Source organism: Nyctereutes procyonoides, unplaced genomic scaffold (assembly GCF_905146905.1).
Source record: "Nyctereutes procyonoides isolate TBG_1078 unplaced genomic scaffold, NYPRO_anot_genome, whole genome shotgun sequence".
Classification (NCBI taxonomy): Eukaryota; Metazoa; Chordata; class Mammalia; order Carnivora; family Canidae; genus Nyctereutes; species Nyctereutes procyonoides.
The window spans coordinates 14,223,494-14,240,303 of NW_026575140.1; the positions used below are offsets into that span (position 1 = coordinate 14,223,494).

Sequence of the window (16,810 nt, forward strand, 5' to 3'; positions counted from 1 at the left end):
TTTTATGCTTCTGTTTTGAAACAACGCAGTTTTACCTGGATGCCCTCCCGGATATTCAGGAATTAGCTCAGTGTGTTGACTGGATCTGCTAAAGGCAAGACCTCCGGAAAATCGGGAGGCTCCACCGCCTCCCCCGCTTCCCTCACCCACATCTCCAGAGGGGAGAAAGGGTTAAGGACTGTTGGAGAATAGCGGGGCGGGGAGGGAGCCCCGAGGAGGCCCGGAGCAGCAGGCCGCGCCTGCAGGTGCAGCTTCCATCAGCGGCGCGGCGCGCGGTGGGCTCTGAGCGCCGCTGTGAATTCGGAGGAGGGACCGCGGCCACCGTCGGGGACCGCCGCGGAGAGGAGTGGGCGTGGCCTGGCCGCTCTGGATGCTTGTTAGGAAAGATGCTGGGTGCTTGTCACTGAGGAGTCAGGGCTGTGTGCGGAGAGTGTGTGTGTCAGTGTGTGTGTGTCTGTGTGTGCGTGTGATACAGAGAGAGAGAGGAGGGAAGGAGGGAGAGCTACCGAGAGACCCAAAGGTGCTGAAGACCCAGACAGCGCTTGGAGAGCCACTCAGCATCTTTTGGGGGAGCCTAATAAATGTGAACATGGGGTCTATCACCGGAGCTGTCCTCAAGCTGCTACTTCTGTTATCTACTCAAAATTGGAACAGGATCATAGCTGGGAATTCCTGTAAGTATACAGCAAATGATTTAGAACTTGCAGTGGTGGTTGTGTGTGTGTGTGTGTGGGGGGGCTCTCTGCAAAACTTTAATTCTGTTGTTTTTATGATTATTATTTGCAACTGGAATTGCTGCAGAGCATATTGCTATAAATGAAGCCTCACTTAAAAATCTTGCAAATATGACTGGCTTTACACATGTCTTTCCTCCTGGTCTGGTCAAAATATGCAAAGTGTCATTTCTTTTTTTGTCCATGAGCAGACACTTATCCTCTCGTCTTTGAATATTCATTGAGAAAGCTCAAGTTCTAGTAAAACGTTAAATTAGCATCTTAACCAGGGAATAGCCTGTGAATGTCTTCATTTCTTCCTTTTTAAGGATTACTGAATTTTATTGGAATTATGTCTAACAGGAAAACAACTGGCAGACTTTACATTATGCTGCATTAGCTTAGATTTCTGAAGTTTGCCCTGGCAGACTGGTAGCTGGCTGCATCTTTAAAATGATGCCGGGCTAATAACTGAAATGCACTGCAGAATTCAGGAGCAAAACTGGTGGAGGTGAACCCCAGTATTAAGAATCGTGCCCTCACTCTCTAAAGAAGATTTGAGTACTCTTGAAAGAGGGGACTTGATTCCTCCATTTTGCTTACAGGGAAAACATTCAGGTGATTTTTTTCAAAGTGTTAATTCTTAAAAGTGTTATTTTTAACTTTATATATTTGTGATTGAATAGTCTAAGTTAATTGATTCAGGGAAGATTTATTAAGACCTCATTTCTTATTTAAGTATCATCCAAAATAATTTGGCAGAACTCTCTTCATCCACTTTTCATTAGAGATAGAAAAAGTTTAAAAAGTTATATTTGGCTTAAAAGTCCCCAAATGGGAGAATTTTCCCCTCCCCGATGAGTGATAAATAAGCTCTGCAAATTCAGCTCTTTATCTCTCTCTCTCTGATTTAAAAAGAAAAGCTCATTTGCTTTTCCAGAAAGGGCTGTGAGGCCTGTTTAGGAATTTATGTTGTTACTGTATAATCAGGTTTAGGTGATACAAATAAGCCAGGAATCAGGCATTTGCTATGGCACATCCCTTGAGCACACTAAAGCACTCTGATGTGGAAAAAACATGATAAACAACCTTTCTGGCACAAGTCAAATGTCCATTTACACTGCATGTCTGTGATTTCAGGTTCCCATGCAGTAGCAGCTCATTTAATAGCAGAGTGTATCTATCACTGGAAGAAGAGAACATCCCTCAGATGCTGCACTGTGTTTCAGATTTCAGTTTTAATTTGGTTGTATAAGAATTCCATGAGACAAGAACATTTGCATATTTTCACCTGGTCAGAATCTTGGAATGCTGTAATAGTAGCATTTGACGAGCGTTGCAACAAACAGACAATAACTAGACAGACACACACACACCCATGCACACAAAGTTTTGTAGAGAAGCTATAAGTAATTCATCGTCCAACTACAGAAGTTCAACAAAAAAGGAAGGCACTAGAGGTCACTCTTACAATGTAAAGCACATCACTTGAAGCATCATTCCCTTCAGAAAAGCAGAGCTGAAGTCTGGCCTAGACACAGTCATGTCTTTCTAAGACACTGCCTGTATTGGGGTTAATAATATATGAATATGATTGCTGTGTATTTGATTGAATGTTTTCTTGAAGTCCAATAAAAGGCAGATGGGCATTAAATAGCTTTTTGTTGTTGTTGTTGTTATATATCTTTTTAGTGAAGGGCAGAGGAGCTGCTGAGACCTGAGTAGAGCAGAACATTCAAGGGTGCTTAGCTTTGGCTGGGCCTCTGACTAACACTTAAAATTTCAACCCTGGCTCTGTATTCTCTCAGCTTTGGTTTGTTTATGATGTAGTTTAATGCTCTTCTAAACATTTGAAAAACTTAAAGAACTTATAAAATTTTAAATTATTAGGTATTATTTAAATATTAAAGTTGGAGATCTTGATTACCATATATATTGAGTTGACAGTTCTTAAAGTGTCAAAATGCAATTAAATGCCCTCATATCATTAAAATTGCATTGAATAATTTCTTGTTAGTATCACTTGTATGATTTGCAATAATATATATTTGAGAAGGAGAAAAATTCATTTCCTAATTTTTGTTTTATTCTTTAATACTTAGGTTTTTTTGTTTGTTTGTTTTTTTTTTTTTTTTTTTTACTTTTTGGAAGGAAGCAAGGTCTACTTACTATGAAGGTGCTTTATATGTTTTATCTTGTTTGAAAGAACAAGTGTATGTGTTTACCAATTAGGCTGCTATTCAGTGTGTGGACAAGTGACCATCAACCAGCATAAGCAGTTTTTTAAATTTAAAAATTTTTTTCAGCATAAGCGCTTTTGAAGTGTTAAAATAGCACCAATAATTCTTCTGGACAAGTCTTCATATTAAAACATGAATCAATCTTGAATACCAACGTTAAAGTCAGAGAGAACTGAATATAAGTAAAGAAAATTAAAGGTTAGTCTCCCAGGTGAATACAAAGACCTTCTTGCTTTATTTACAGCTGATTCACCATGAGCAAATCTGTTCTCCACCGAGTCAGCCCAAGACTACCCAAGCCTGCCAATGTGAAACCTTTTGTGGGACAGCACTCTAAACCAGGAGTAGCTCAGGAATTGGGTTCACTTTAATTCGAATGTTAGTTGATCTGATTAATCAACATAGTAACTTTACATTGGAAGGATTCTATGCAAACACATATGCGTGTTCATGTGTATGTGCACATGTATATATGTATATAAATCTATAAACCATCAGATGCATGTGCTCACATTTATTTGGTGGCTCTGCTTACTCCTCACCTGTCTAAAGATGTAATACGTTGAATGGACCACATTCTTTGCCTACTAGTGCCCTACTTGACACTTCAAAAGAAGTGAACCAACCCCAAGTCTTTCTTCTCTTTTCTGGTCAAGACAAATTTGTTATTATATTGAGGTGTTCCTTTCACAAAAGTTTAGAGACAGGTCCTCCTGGAAGGGCTTGACTCTTGATACTTTGCACAGACTTGTTGGTTTCTTCACTTGCCTTGCTACCAAGAGATGTGAATTGAGAAGAGGGATATCTGTTTTTATAATTGTGCTTATGGACCTACAGTTTCTTGCTGAACATTAAGATGTTCTGGGGGGAGAGGTTGACTCACCACAAAAGAACGGAGCAGGTGTATGTACTAAGGCAAGTAGGAATCTTGCTGTTACTTGTACTCTTGCAGATTATGTGACAAAAGCTTTGTGGCCTCCTACTGAGTCTTACTTTGAAAATATTTAATGCTCACCAAATAGCTTATGAATGACTTAATTAGAAGTTAAGTTCTTTCTTTTATCTAATTGAAAAAAAAAGGCTTATCTGAGGTCTACCTTGAAAGAAGCATGGAAGGAATATATTAAAATCAGCAATAGATGAAGGTGATGGCTTGAGTGGATGATCACTCTTGTGGACTCTGGATGCAATGTGAATGCAACTGGACAGATGCCCAAATTGTTAAAACTCAACCTTGTAACCCTTTCCTGAAGCTTCCTACTTTTTCTCCTTCTCCCAAGAATTTCTTTCTTTCATGGCAAAAAATAACTAGACTATAATAGTAAAGTATTGATGAAATATAATTGTATGATACAATGCATAAATAGCTGGCCTTTGGACATAAAGCTGAGTGTGCACTTTTCTAACAGTGATGCTGATTTGTTTTCTTCAGTTTGGTGGATTATCCTCCTCACTTCTAAAATTTTTTTTTAATTTTTATTTATTTATGATAGTCACAGAGAGAGAGAGAGAGGCAGAGACACAGGCAGAGGGAGAAGCAGGCTCCATGCACCGGAAGCCCGATGTGGGACTCGATCCCGGGTCTCCAGGATCGCGCCCTGGGCCAAAGGCAGGCGCCAAACCGCTGCGCCACCCAGGGATCCCCTCCTCCTCACTTCTGATTGTGTGCATCTCAGATAATTTCTAATAAGGGCAGTCTCCAGCTTTGGAGGTAACATAACTCATAGCCAACAGCATGGGGATCAAAAATTTGGCTTTCACAGGGCAGATAGTGCTCACTCTTAGTAATAAACATTATTGTCTTCTAAAATTTTGGAATTTGTATGTATCAGATACAAACATTTCTTTTATGGGACCCAATCTCTATATCAAGATTGAGTTAATTTACCTCTTCAGTGAAAACAAATTAATAGAATTGCATAACATCAATTGTAAGATAATGTAATATTTAGCCCAGAGGTTGGCCAAATAGGGCCCACTGCCTTGTTTTGTAGAGCCTGTGTGCTAAGAATAATCTTTATATTTTTAAATGTTTAAATAAATAAATAAATAAATAAATAAATAAATAAATAAATAAATGTTTTGAAAAAATAAAATAATTCTTCATGGCACAAAAAATGATAGAAAATTCGAATTTCAGACTTCCATTCCTCTCAATAGTTGACCTGTATGGTAAAAATTTGTACTCAATTATTATTATTATATTTTGCATTTTATCAATAAAATTTTCTCAAAATTGATTTCCCTTTCTTTATATGAAGACTTACATGATATTCTTTATATCTGGCCTTTTATAGAAAAAGTTCATTGACCTTTGATTTAAATATCATGCAATATAATGGTGAGACATAGATAGTATATAGATTACAGTGTTCCGATAAAATTTATCCTTAATTATTTAGCACAGAAATACATACTTGGGGAATTGTGGTACTGAAAGTAATTACTAGGAACTATATAACAGAAGAGACCTTCAAATTACTATCTTACTCATATATTTCTTCTAAAGACTTTATTGTTGAGAAATCTTGTTATTTCAGTGGGTGTGAATTATTTGTAATCATTTGTAATGCTTCAGCAGTTTTGGTGCTAAAAGGGCACCTCCAATCTCAAGTAATCCCATTAATATAAGAAGTTCAATAAAGTGTATAAGTAATTGTATAAGTAATTGCATCTTAGATATTTTGAATGAAAATTTGGTTGTTATTTTTTTATACTTTCATGAGTGTAAATTATCTCATTGCAACTAATCAGAAACTTGCATTTGGAATCACTGATTGTATGAGGGAGATGATCTTATTGAAATAGTATTCTTGTCCCTATGACTTTTACAGTAGCAGCTTCCTACAAATTCTGAAATTGGAGAACTTTCTAGGGTAAATTAAAAAATGGACTTTCATTTAAGCACTGCCCACTGAGAATTCATAATAATTAAGCAGGTGCCTTTCACCTACTCATGCCAACATAATTAATTTTTATGTAAATGTCTTCTCCATTTGGAGTTGTATTTACTTTTCATTTCCAAGAACTGATCATTGACCTCATTTTATTTACACTACCCTGTTTAATGTAGTTTTTTTTAATTTAAGTTAAAAATATGATGGAATATAACACTTTACAAATTATTTTCATTGAAATTCCATTGTAACTTTTTTCCCCAAAGCAAATAGCCATGTGTTAAAATATTTTATTTTTCATAATTTTGTTTTTAGTGGCCCAGCTCTAATGAAATTTCTGTCTTATCAAAAAACCAATTTCCAAATCAAAGACAACCAAGGACAGTCTTGTAGAACTTACTGAAATGTGACTTGCTTTGGGTGTCAACAGAACTATAGTGAGCCTCATGACTATCCACTGTGAAGAGATGATAAGGGACGGTGACACTGCTGTTACATGGCTCTGAATTTTTTTCACAATAGAGTATAAGTCTTGCTTTATAGATATCTATTTTTCTCAATTTGATATTTGATACCATATTTAGAATTTGAATTGCTTTTACCTCAGATAAATCACTATTAGGGCCTTAATATTGTCAACTAATGAATCCCATGACCGTTAGGTTGCTGGTTGGTCAGTTTATCTAAGTCTTCTACTCTCCTTTTAAAATCTCTGTATTTCCTTCTTAGTGATTGAAAGTTCACAGATGGGTCCAGCTCCAGAAAACAGTGGAAAGAGTAGTAAAAGCTTATCCAACATTGTTATGTACATCCCAGATATATGTATTCAGATTGGTAGTGAATATCTCTGTGAAATATTAAATAATGCAGGGTTTGTTCTGATTTTTTTTCAGTGGGCTGGTATTTCAATTCTTGTTTAGCTTAATTTTTTTTTCATTTTTATTGATTCAGAAATTTTGGCTTCAAAAACCTGCTTAGTATTTGTCTAGAGTCATTGTTATTTTTCAAGACAAGTATGATAGAGAAGGGGAGACCTGTTGCAGAATATTTGCTTAAAATATGACATGTTTCAAGAATTAACTACATGCATGTGGTGAAATGAGCTGTGTTGTATTGGTGGTGGAGTGAATTCTCATGAAATATATAGATAATTGTTTTGATGGGTAATTCAGTTAGGAACTTTTAGATACACTCCTTAACAAACAGATCTTTTTTTTTTTTTTAAAGATTTTATGTATGTATGTGTGTATGTATTTATTTTATTTATTCATGAGAGAGAGAGAGAGAGAGAGAGAGAGAGAGGCAGAGACACGGGCAGAGAGAGAAGCAGGCCCCATGCAAGGAGCCCCATGTGGGACTCGATCCCGGGACTCCAGGATCATGCCCTGGGCCGAAGGCAAGCCCTCAACAGCTGAGCCACCAGGTGTCCCACAAACATATCTTTAAAAACAGATCTTGAATTTTCATATTAAATGTTAAGGTCACTTAAAAAGGAAAATCTCAGAAAGAGAAGTAAATGCCCCAAACTAAACACAGACAGCTATGGAGCTTTGGAGACTTTGTGATTATCTCTGAAAGTCCTTCTTAAAGGAAGAATGAACTCATCAAAAAGCTTCAATTAACTAAATAAACTTAAATGAAATTATTTACCGTAGAGATTAATATTGTAATTTGAAGGTTTTCTTAGGGTTTAAAAAAAAGACTTAAAATTTATTGAGAAATAATAGTTTACCCATAACTCTAAATTATAGTAATTGTATTTCTAAATAACAGAAGTGTCATTGATCATTGGATTATCTTGACTGCTTTTTGGGGAAATTTTGATGTCTAAGGTTTCAAGACTCAAATTTCTTCAATGAGTTCTAAAGCTGTAGTGGTCTGTGTGCTTCAGTTAGGTATACAGATATAAATGTATGCATATGTAATTTTTACTTTATATTCTAGAACCTGCTTTCCTTGTTTTTTAGTCTATGAATTTAGACCTTCTACAAAGCTGATTTCTCCAGGGTCCATTTAGTAAAGACCAAATCTGATATGCTACTGCATAAGTAAGGTTATTTTTGTTTCCCAACTGATTTCTGAAGGATAAAGTTTTTGTCAAAATGTCTTTTGCTAAGGTATTCAGGTACTACGTATTATTATGTACCATGTACAGTATTATGTAATGGTACATTCTTTGTACATGTAAAATCTATTGCAAATTACCATTATTGCTTCCATTCTTTTGAGGAAATTGGTATTTGGAAGAGGAAGAATATGTGTTTAGTTTGAGGGTTTTTTTTTTCCCCTCCAATGAATTTTTGTCATGGTTCATGGAAAAGTGGTACTCTGGTAATAAAATCAAAGCTATAGCATAACAGGAGGTAAAAGTGGGTCTGTTTATGTTACAGTTAATGAGTCATTCCAATGTAATAATTGGGAAAGTGAGTGAAGCTTGAAAACATTTGACATTTTAAGTAGTTTAAAATTAGTAACTATAAAAGTTTTTAATGCCAGAAGTATTTAATAGAGCAGTAATGAAATTTACCTCTAAGGTTTTTAAATCACAAAGGAAAAAATGGTGTGATATGTATCAGTTGGCTATAGCTCTAATTACTTTTTTTATTAAGTACCTCTCATTACTTGACAGTGCTCTAGAATAAGAGATTATGTGCTTCTAAATCATAAAAGACATATTTGTTTTTGTAACCATCCCCCCCCCCGGCAATTATGGTACTTACAACTGAGGTCATAGGTTGATATTAGTTTAGAAATAGCATGTAAATATATAAATTGACCTGCCTTCCTATAATTGTGTATATTGTATACTTTCAAAGCAAACTATAACCTATAATCTTATTAACTTACTCTGCAGTTATAACTTTAGATTTTTAAAAAAAATACCCCTTGTATAAGGACACTGATAAACTTTTTGGAATTGTTCTCAAGCCTTGGAGTTGGTAGGTGTCTAGATGACGTTGAATAGACATCTGAAATGAATTGCTCACACCCAAGAGCCCCACAGTTTCCTACCAACATGACCTTTGCTCTCTCTATCAGACCCAAGAGAGAGATTTTGGGGAAAATTTGAGAAAGTTAAATTTCTCTCTGGGCTCTAAAAGTTTGAAAAAAAAAATCTATCTACAGATACATATCTTCAAGACATCTTTAGTTTTCAAAGATAATGATAAGTATTTGCCTTTTAAAATATATTGATCAGCAAATAGCCAAACAGAAGGAAAGAGCTAAATTGAAAATGGTCTATAAGGGAAATGAGTTGATGAGATGAAATTGTCATATTGTGTGTGGGTGCATGCATGTGCACATGTGTGCTCCTGTGCATATGTTGGAAGATACTGTTGGTGGGAATTGGGAATGGTCCATATTGGTAGAGAAATGGAAAACATTGCCTCTGGGTGGCACATTTTTAATCAAGTAGTATTGGAATTATGTCGTGTTGCTACCATACCAGAATAATCTTTGGTATGGTTTTAAAGCAGTATGTGGGACTAAAAATAGCAAGAGGTCTTTCTGGATCCAATTTAAACTCATCCCAAACAGATGCCCTTTTATGATCCCAGAGTGCTTTATTTTTTAGGATATGACTTGGAGATCTAAGGGTCCCTCAACACTTAACTTCTAGCCAGTCCCAGGTTACTAGTCTTTCTGAACGTGGCAACAAAGGCAGAAAATGGCTGGAGAGATTTTGGCTTAAACACCATTAGATAAATTGAAGTTAGAATATAACTCTCAAAAAAAAAAAAAGAATATAACTCTCAAAGACAATGCAGTAAAGTGACACTGGTATCAAGAGAAGGGCATTATAAGCAAAGTTTAACATTGTTCACATCATTCACTTTTATTTCTCAATTTTGGCTGATTTTGAACAAAAAGAATCTATCTCCAAGGCGGGAAGCTGCATGAAAGCTTAGCAATCCTCATAATTAAGGGTTTATAATACATATTTACATTTGCCATGTTTTAGATGTTTAGGATTTAATTAAAAGAACATTGCTGAAATAAAAACAATTCTATCTTAAGTGGTGGTGGGGGAATTCTGTGCAAGGTTATAAAGCTGCTCCGATAGGCTCTTTTGTTCCATTGTGTATATGATTTCTGTGCTTATTTGAAGCGTTGTGCTTTAACATGGAGCCTGTATTATTATCCTGTTAAGAAAACGTCAGGCGCCTGTAAAATGTCATAACATAATCTTTTAAGTATCATAAGATATGTAGCCTTTCCTAAAACAAAAGAGAGGATGATTTGGGAAAGGAAGCAGTTAAGAAAGCAAAGAGCAAACACTGAAGACAAACACTTGGTTTCTTAAACTCATAGCATCCTGTAGGACCTAATCACAAAACAGAACACGGTGAAGGAAAATATTTCATAGCCAGATATCTATTGGAGAAATGGAAGAAGTAGGCCAATAAAAATCTGATGTAGAATTTTAGGTACTAAGAATAAAATGATGATCCCAATAATTTGCTATGCTTGACATATAAAACTGAGCCATTTACTGGTGTGGCCTTGTAAATGACCACATTCATTTCTTGAAAGCCTTGCTATGTGCTTGCCTGTGGAATGGTTTCTTTCCCTCTCTGTCTCTCTGTGTATACAGATGATTGCACTATGGAATTGATTAGCATGAGAAGAACGTATGTAGTAATATTAATCATGAAAACATTCTCCAGAGAAGATGCTTTTAGTTCTCTGATTTTCTGAGTTAGCAAAATTGAGCCTTGATCATTTTCCTTTTTTCCTTCTCCTGGATATGAGGATGATCTGGTTGTGGCATCTGTCATCTTAGGGATTGCCAGGGTTGATTTGGCTGGTAGGACCAGTGTGGCAGCTGTCTCCTTCTTCCCTCACGACTTCCTGTGACTTCCAGTCCTTCCGTTCCATATCATGCATGATTTTTAAGTACAACACATATTATTGTATTTTTAGGTAAGCCTGCCATAATGCATTGATATCTTTAATCAATTTGTGAGACTTTATCAAAAAAGAAGGTAACTCCTGCCTTTGTAGCTCTATCTCATTGCTAGGTGCTTTCAACAGTAAGTTCAGCCTTATTAGCACAGCAAGCATCTTCCTCCTGTGTATCTGGTGATCACTTCATGGGTGTCTCCCTCACAATTCTGTTCCTCCTCATGTCCTCTGGCCTCTATCATCTGGCCTTTACATCTGCTGTTCCCTTTGCCTGATGGCCATCAATCACTTCTCTCTAAATCCTCCTGGAAAACGTCTACCTAAAGCAAGCCTGACTTCCTTGCTCTATGGAGTCTTAACTGATCAAACCATCTCAACTGTCACCGTCTTGGCAGATACTCTGTAGCACCTTGAGTGTTCGCCTGTTCCTGCCCTGATCATAGACTCTCAAACTGTATTTTTAGAGAATATGTCTCCTTTACAAAACGGTGAAATCTTTGAAAGGCAGAGGTATTATTTTAATCATTTCTGTGTCTGCAACACCTGGCACAGTGCCTGGAGAAAAGAAGATATTCAGGAAATGTGAAAAGAATACACCAAAAGGTGGCTTCTCTATATTTTTTTCAGTTGAAACACCAAAAAGAGAAGAGATGAATAGAATCAGGCTAAACTGGAGCAGTGTGTGTTATTTTAATAATTAAAATTATTTTTGTTTAAGGGACCACTTATTTTTTGCTTTTTTTAAAAAAAACTTTTTTTGGATTTTGTATTTATCTCTATTATATTTCATTTAGATAGGCTGGGTACTTTATTCTGGACTGTCATAATCCATACTATCATGGCCAACTGGCTCTTATTGGCTCTTTCCCTCCCTTACCCTCTTTGTGTATCTAGCAGATATACTTTGATAGGCCAGTGTCTCCCATCATGTTTGCACTAAGGGCCTTCAGTGGACAGGCAAACACAAAACACATCATGAGTATAAGGTCGGAAGCGCATCTGCTCCTGTCCAGACCCTCCTTGCGCCTCTCCATCTCTGCAGCACCTGCCAGGTGATGACCTCAGTTTCAAAGCTATAGTGCAAAGTTGTCTCCACATTCTGGAAAGAAATCTTTGTCTTCTTCACGTATCTTGGTCTTCAGTTCCTTTATGTTGGCTTGTTTTTTATATTTTCCCATTTGAAGTCTTTTTCCCTTACAGAGGGTAGAAGAAAAATGAAATTATTCTCTGTTTCTTAAATTTTCATTGTTAACTTTGTAAAGGGTATAATCACAGCTTTCTTACTCTTCTCTTGCCTACAAATGGGCACAACTTTTCTTCATTGCTTTTAGCTATTTCTTAAGCATTTATGGGTTCCAAACTTTTATTTTCCTCTTTGAATTGTACACATATTCTTTTTGTTAATTTCCTATAAATTTTTATCACTCTTTTTGGATTCCTGTCATGTTTTTTTACTCCTCAATGTGTACCTTTGTGATTTTCATTGCCCAAATTGTAGGGTTTATAGCTTTCTGCATATGCTGACATATGTTATAATTCATATTGACAAATATTCCTTTTACTTTGGGCTCTGTGGACTCTAACGTGGTGGAGGCAGACATTATTATCATTATTTTACAAACTAGGAATTGGAAATTTAGGAGGAACTTCCAAATCTGCTGAGTAAGGAAGAATAGAGCTAAAGGCTTGGACCCAATTTCAGTGATGTTAAATCCATTGCTCTTTGAATTGGAATATACTCATCTTCTCCATGAGCCTTTGAAATCACCTCCCCTGAGTATTAGAACCCACACATGCCTGTTCTGAAGGTTCTGTCTCTGGCATGTTAAGTTATAAGGTGACATGTGAACTTTCTTCCAAGAATTCTATCACTTACATTTTATTAACAAGCTCTTCCTTACTCTTCAGAGTGAAGTGTCAAGCATCATTGGAAAAATAACTGTAAAATATCCTCCTCTGAACGTCCATTGACTCCCCTTGGTACCAGAGACCTACCCACACAGTCTAAATTCCTCATTTGAGTCAACAGTTCCAAGCACAGGTTACAAGGGACTGAATAAGCTCAAATCACCAAGAAAAACCAACTCCTTTCTGCAAGATTGCAACACTTTGTGACCCGGGCATTCTTCCCATGTTGTTTCTTTCTCTGTTAAACCCCTCTTCCTGCCCATTCTCTTCTCCATTCCCTTTGGGTGTTGTATTAGTCTGTGAGGGCTGACATAACAAATGCCACAGGCTGGGAGGCTTAAACAATAGAAATTTATTTTCTCACTGTGCTAGAGGCTGGAGCTCAAAGATCAGAATGCCAGCAGGGTTGGTTTCTGTGAGGACTTTCTTCCTGGCTTGCAGATGGCCATCTTCTTACTATCCCCTCGCATGACCTTTTTCTCTGTGTGCAGAGAGAGAGAGATCTCTGCTGTCTCTTTCTCTAAGATACCAGTCCCATCCCACTCTGAGGGCCTGTCCCACAAAGGCCCTACTTTATGATCATATATAACCTTAATTACTTTCTTAAAGTCCCTGTCTCCAAATATAATCACATTGAAGGTTAAGTCTACAGCATATGAATTTTGAGATGGGGGGCACAATTCAGTCCATAATGAGTGCTCTCCCTGTCTCAACTTCCTCAGTCTTCTTTTGATATTTGGGAGAATTTTTGAAAGCTTAAAAGCAGATATGTTGCTTTTACTGACTGAAGCACATCAGGTGAGTGAAGTCATCTTCCAGTTGAATCCCTCCTCCCTGCCATTGATAGGATGATGCACAGTGTGCTCATCTGTTAGCTTCTGCTGCCTGGTTGCCATGGTCACTAGTTACCACCGCCCTATCTCTTCAGTGTTTCTTTCCTTTTATCTGCACCTGGTGCTCTCCACCTGTCTCCACCTGAGAATTTCTGATATCCCTTAGAGGAATGCGTTTTAGAGACACCAAAGAATGCCTTTCTATCATTTCACAGTGGTTTTATAACTTTGAAGCAAGTCATTTTCTTTGCCTGCATTATTATTTTCTAAATTCTTCTTCCAGCAAGTCTTAGAGATCTACAGAATGATAATTTACTTTCCTTTATTAAAATCACCTCTTTATTTATCGCCCACACTCCCACAGCTTTTATCATAAATATTATTTTATCCCCCCTCCAAATTACTTTCTCCTCTGTGTTACCAAGCTCCAGTTGTGTTGTGATTTGCCATGTCCTCTTCTCAAAAGTTGATTTTGCAGTTTATTTTCTCTGGTGCTTTTCCCTCTTTCTATTTGCAAATCTCAGCACACAGATTCTTCCTTTTCTTCCTGTGATCCTTCTATGTCTAGCCACAAACAAACAAGCCATAAATAAAATGAACAAACAACCATGATTCTAATAACTTCCTTAAATTCAATTTAAAATTTCTCTAATTTTGAATTTGTAGAATGCCCTCTAGTATTGGGAACTGGAACAGATGTTTGCCATACATTATTTCACTCAATCTTAACACAGCATCTGTTCGCACCCAGTCTTTCTTCTTATGGGTGTTTTTCCATCCTCTCCAGTGCATTTCTCTTGTGGCTAAATAGTCCTTGTATTTATCTTTTTTAATGGTTCATAATAATCTATCAATTGGATGCACTCTTATTTAAACATTCCTCTATTTTGAACCAATTGATTGTTCATTGATTTATTTTTAAATTCTCCCGTCTACCAGTATCTGCTTGTACTAGTATATGGTGATCTTCAGAGTCTTATAATTCTCTAAGATCACAGTATCTTAAGCCATTTACAAATGTCAGTATCTCAATGTGTTCAATGTCTTGTCCCACTCTGTCTGGCAAAAATCTAAATTTCTTTTGGAAGGAGAAATTTAAAGCAATAGCTGTCTTACATACTTTCCTTTCCTGCTCAGGGATTTATAACACTTAAAGATGGTTCTATGTCTCTTCTAGCAGTATCATTTGTTCAAGCATGGATCAGAGGAGGTGGGTAGAGATTGCCACATCTGACAGATCTCAGAAGCGCATCTGTCACCCTGCAGGAAACCTGCTCACTCATCAATTGGTCCTGTCAGTTATACACACCACTGTCTCATCTCTGCAGCCCTCAGCAGCACCACCAATCATCCCTACATGTGTCCCTCTCAGGAGCTCCATGCCGTGGGCCTCCGATGGGCTGCTGCGAACGTAGGTTTGTGGTTGTAACCATGAGCCTAGTGTTTTCTTCAGAAGGCATGAGTCACTATTTATGGAAGGAACCTCTTAACTGCCATTTCACCCACCCCTCACCCCCCCACCCCTGGTACTGATTTGATATCCTTCCGGTGTCTTAAGAATTTTGTCTTTCTTTTTAAAAACCTTATGATTTCTTCCATCTTTTTGAGAAAAATTTCAACATCATGGAAACAGACTAGTATTCCTCAGTATGTTTATTCCCTCTGAAAATCAGGGAAAGCAACCTATATTTAATGAAGATCAAAATGAAAAAGAAAACATTTCAGATTTACAATTTTGAATGAGAACTGTTTCCATTGCTAAACCAACACCTGTACTTGAGCCAATCTTCCGGAGAGAAGATTGGATTCTGTGAAATACCTGATGTGTCTTGGAATGGGGCTCCTCATTAATCCCAACCCATTTCTAAAAAAGAAAAGTATCAGAGGCATTAAGGGCACTTTGTGCTTCACTCTTTCTCCAGCTGTTGACCCCTATTCATCTAGCCCAGTTCTATTTATAGTATGCCTGAGGCTCTTGAAATTTCCTTCTTACTTTGTATAAGCAGTATACTATACCTTTAAATATTTGCTCTATCAAGCAAAGCAATGAGACCCCCATTTTAATGATATTTTCTTTGATATAACAACATTAATGAGATGCTTTCTAATTCCCTTCTTATCCTCCTGATTACACAGGTAAAAAATATTAAGGGAAAGTGATTTAGTACGGCATTAATTAATTGGTCTAAAATGAATTTCTTCTTAATTTGTACAATAAATTTGTTAGGTGGACGTCTATGACTCTGCACTTAAGGCAGTCTCTCACAAAGTATATCTTCATAGTTTTATAGCTTGGAACTAATTGGATATTGTTGAAAATAAATGTATTTAATCCCATATTTCATATGCTTGGCAAAAAACCAGATGAAATACTATAAGCAAATATTTAAACTTAGAGTTGAAATTTATTGCTTTTCCTAGAATGAACTTTTTTTTTTTTTTAATTAAAAGACACAATTGATGCCCAGGACCAAATGGAACATTTTTAATGGAGTGTTTGAACTAAGAGTTGTGATCAGTTTTGCACTTTACATTCAATAGATGTTTCTTAAGCTATCCATTCTTCTAATAGCAAGAGATACAAACAGAGTTAGTCCCTGCCTGTCTACCCAGTTGCCATTTCAAGAATCTGCTAATTTCTAAACAGGCTTCTGAAGTGATGTACAGAAAAACAAATATCAGAGTTACCCTGGGGTTTCTAGATTTTGGCGGTTGGATAAGCAAATTATCCATCCATCCACTCAGCCTCAGAAAGAGCTCCATGTGAGTTTCTTGTTCTAGTCAGGATAGTGGTGATATAAATCCCTGCATTCAGGGAACCAAAACCAAATGGAGAAGACAGAAAGACATGCTTTACAGTAACTAAATAAAAGGCAGACCGTGATACATACTGCACTTCAATCTAGATTCCTGATGTAATGCCATTCTGACTTATTTGGTAAACTGTTGTTTACCGCTCATGTGCTTCCTCTCATGTGCTTTAAAAATCAATAAATGACCAGTAATACTGCTAGAGTTGATATAAGATGAATTTTTGTGTTTTTTACTGACTTTGAGTTGATAGTTTGGAAATTTATCCCAACAAATTGCACTGGGTGAATATGTTCCGTGTTAAATGAACCCTGAAATTGCATGCTTTGGGATCCTGGTTATTTTTCAGTTGGCACTGATGATTCAGAGGATTATACCTAAGAAAGAAATACTAGTTAAATATATTATAAAAATTCTTGGTGAAATAATGTTTACAATCCCTGGATGTATTTGGTTTCCTGCAGTTACTCTTCCCAGGGTTGCATGATTGTTCCTTCAGT

The 16,810-nt window shown here is 36.7% G+C and overlaps 1 protein-coding gene across 1 annotated transcript in view; it reads left to right on the forward strand.

The window, feature by feature from the left end:
* Window positions 1-358: 358 nt before the first annotated feature.
* Window positions 359-16,810, forward strand: part of CNTNAP4 (contactin associated protein family member 4) — a 247,457-nt gene continuing 231,005 nt past the window's right edge. Inside the window, 1 exon segment of the mRNA XM_055304701.1 lies at window positions 359-674. Coding sequence (XP_055160676.1) covers window positions 371-674 — 304 coding nt within the window. The 5' untranslated portion in view covers window positions 359-370.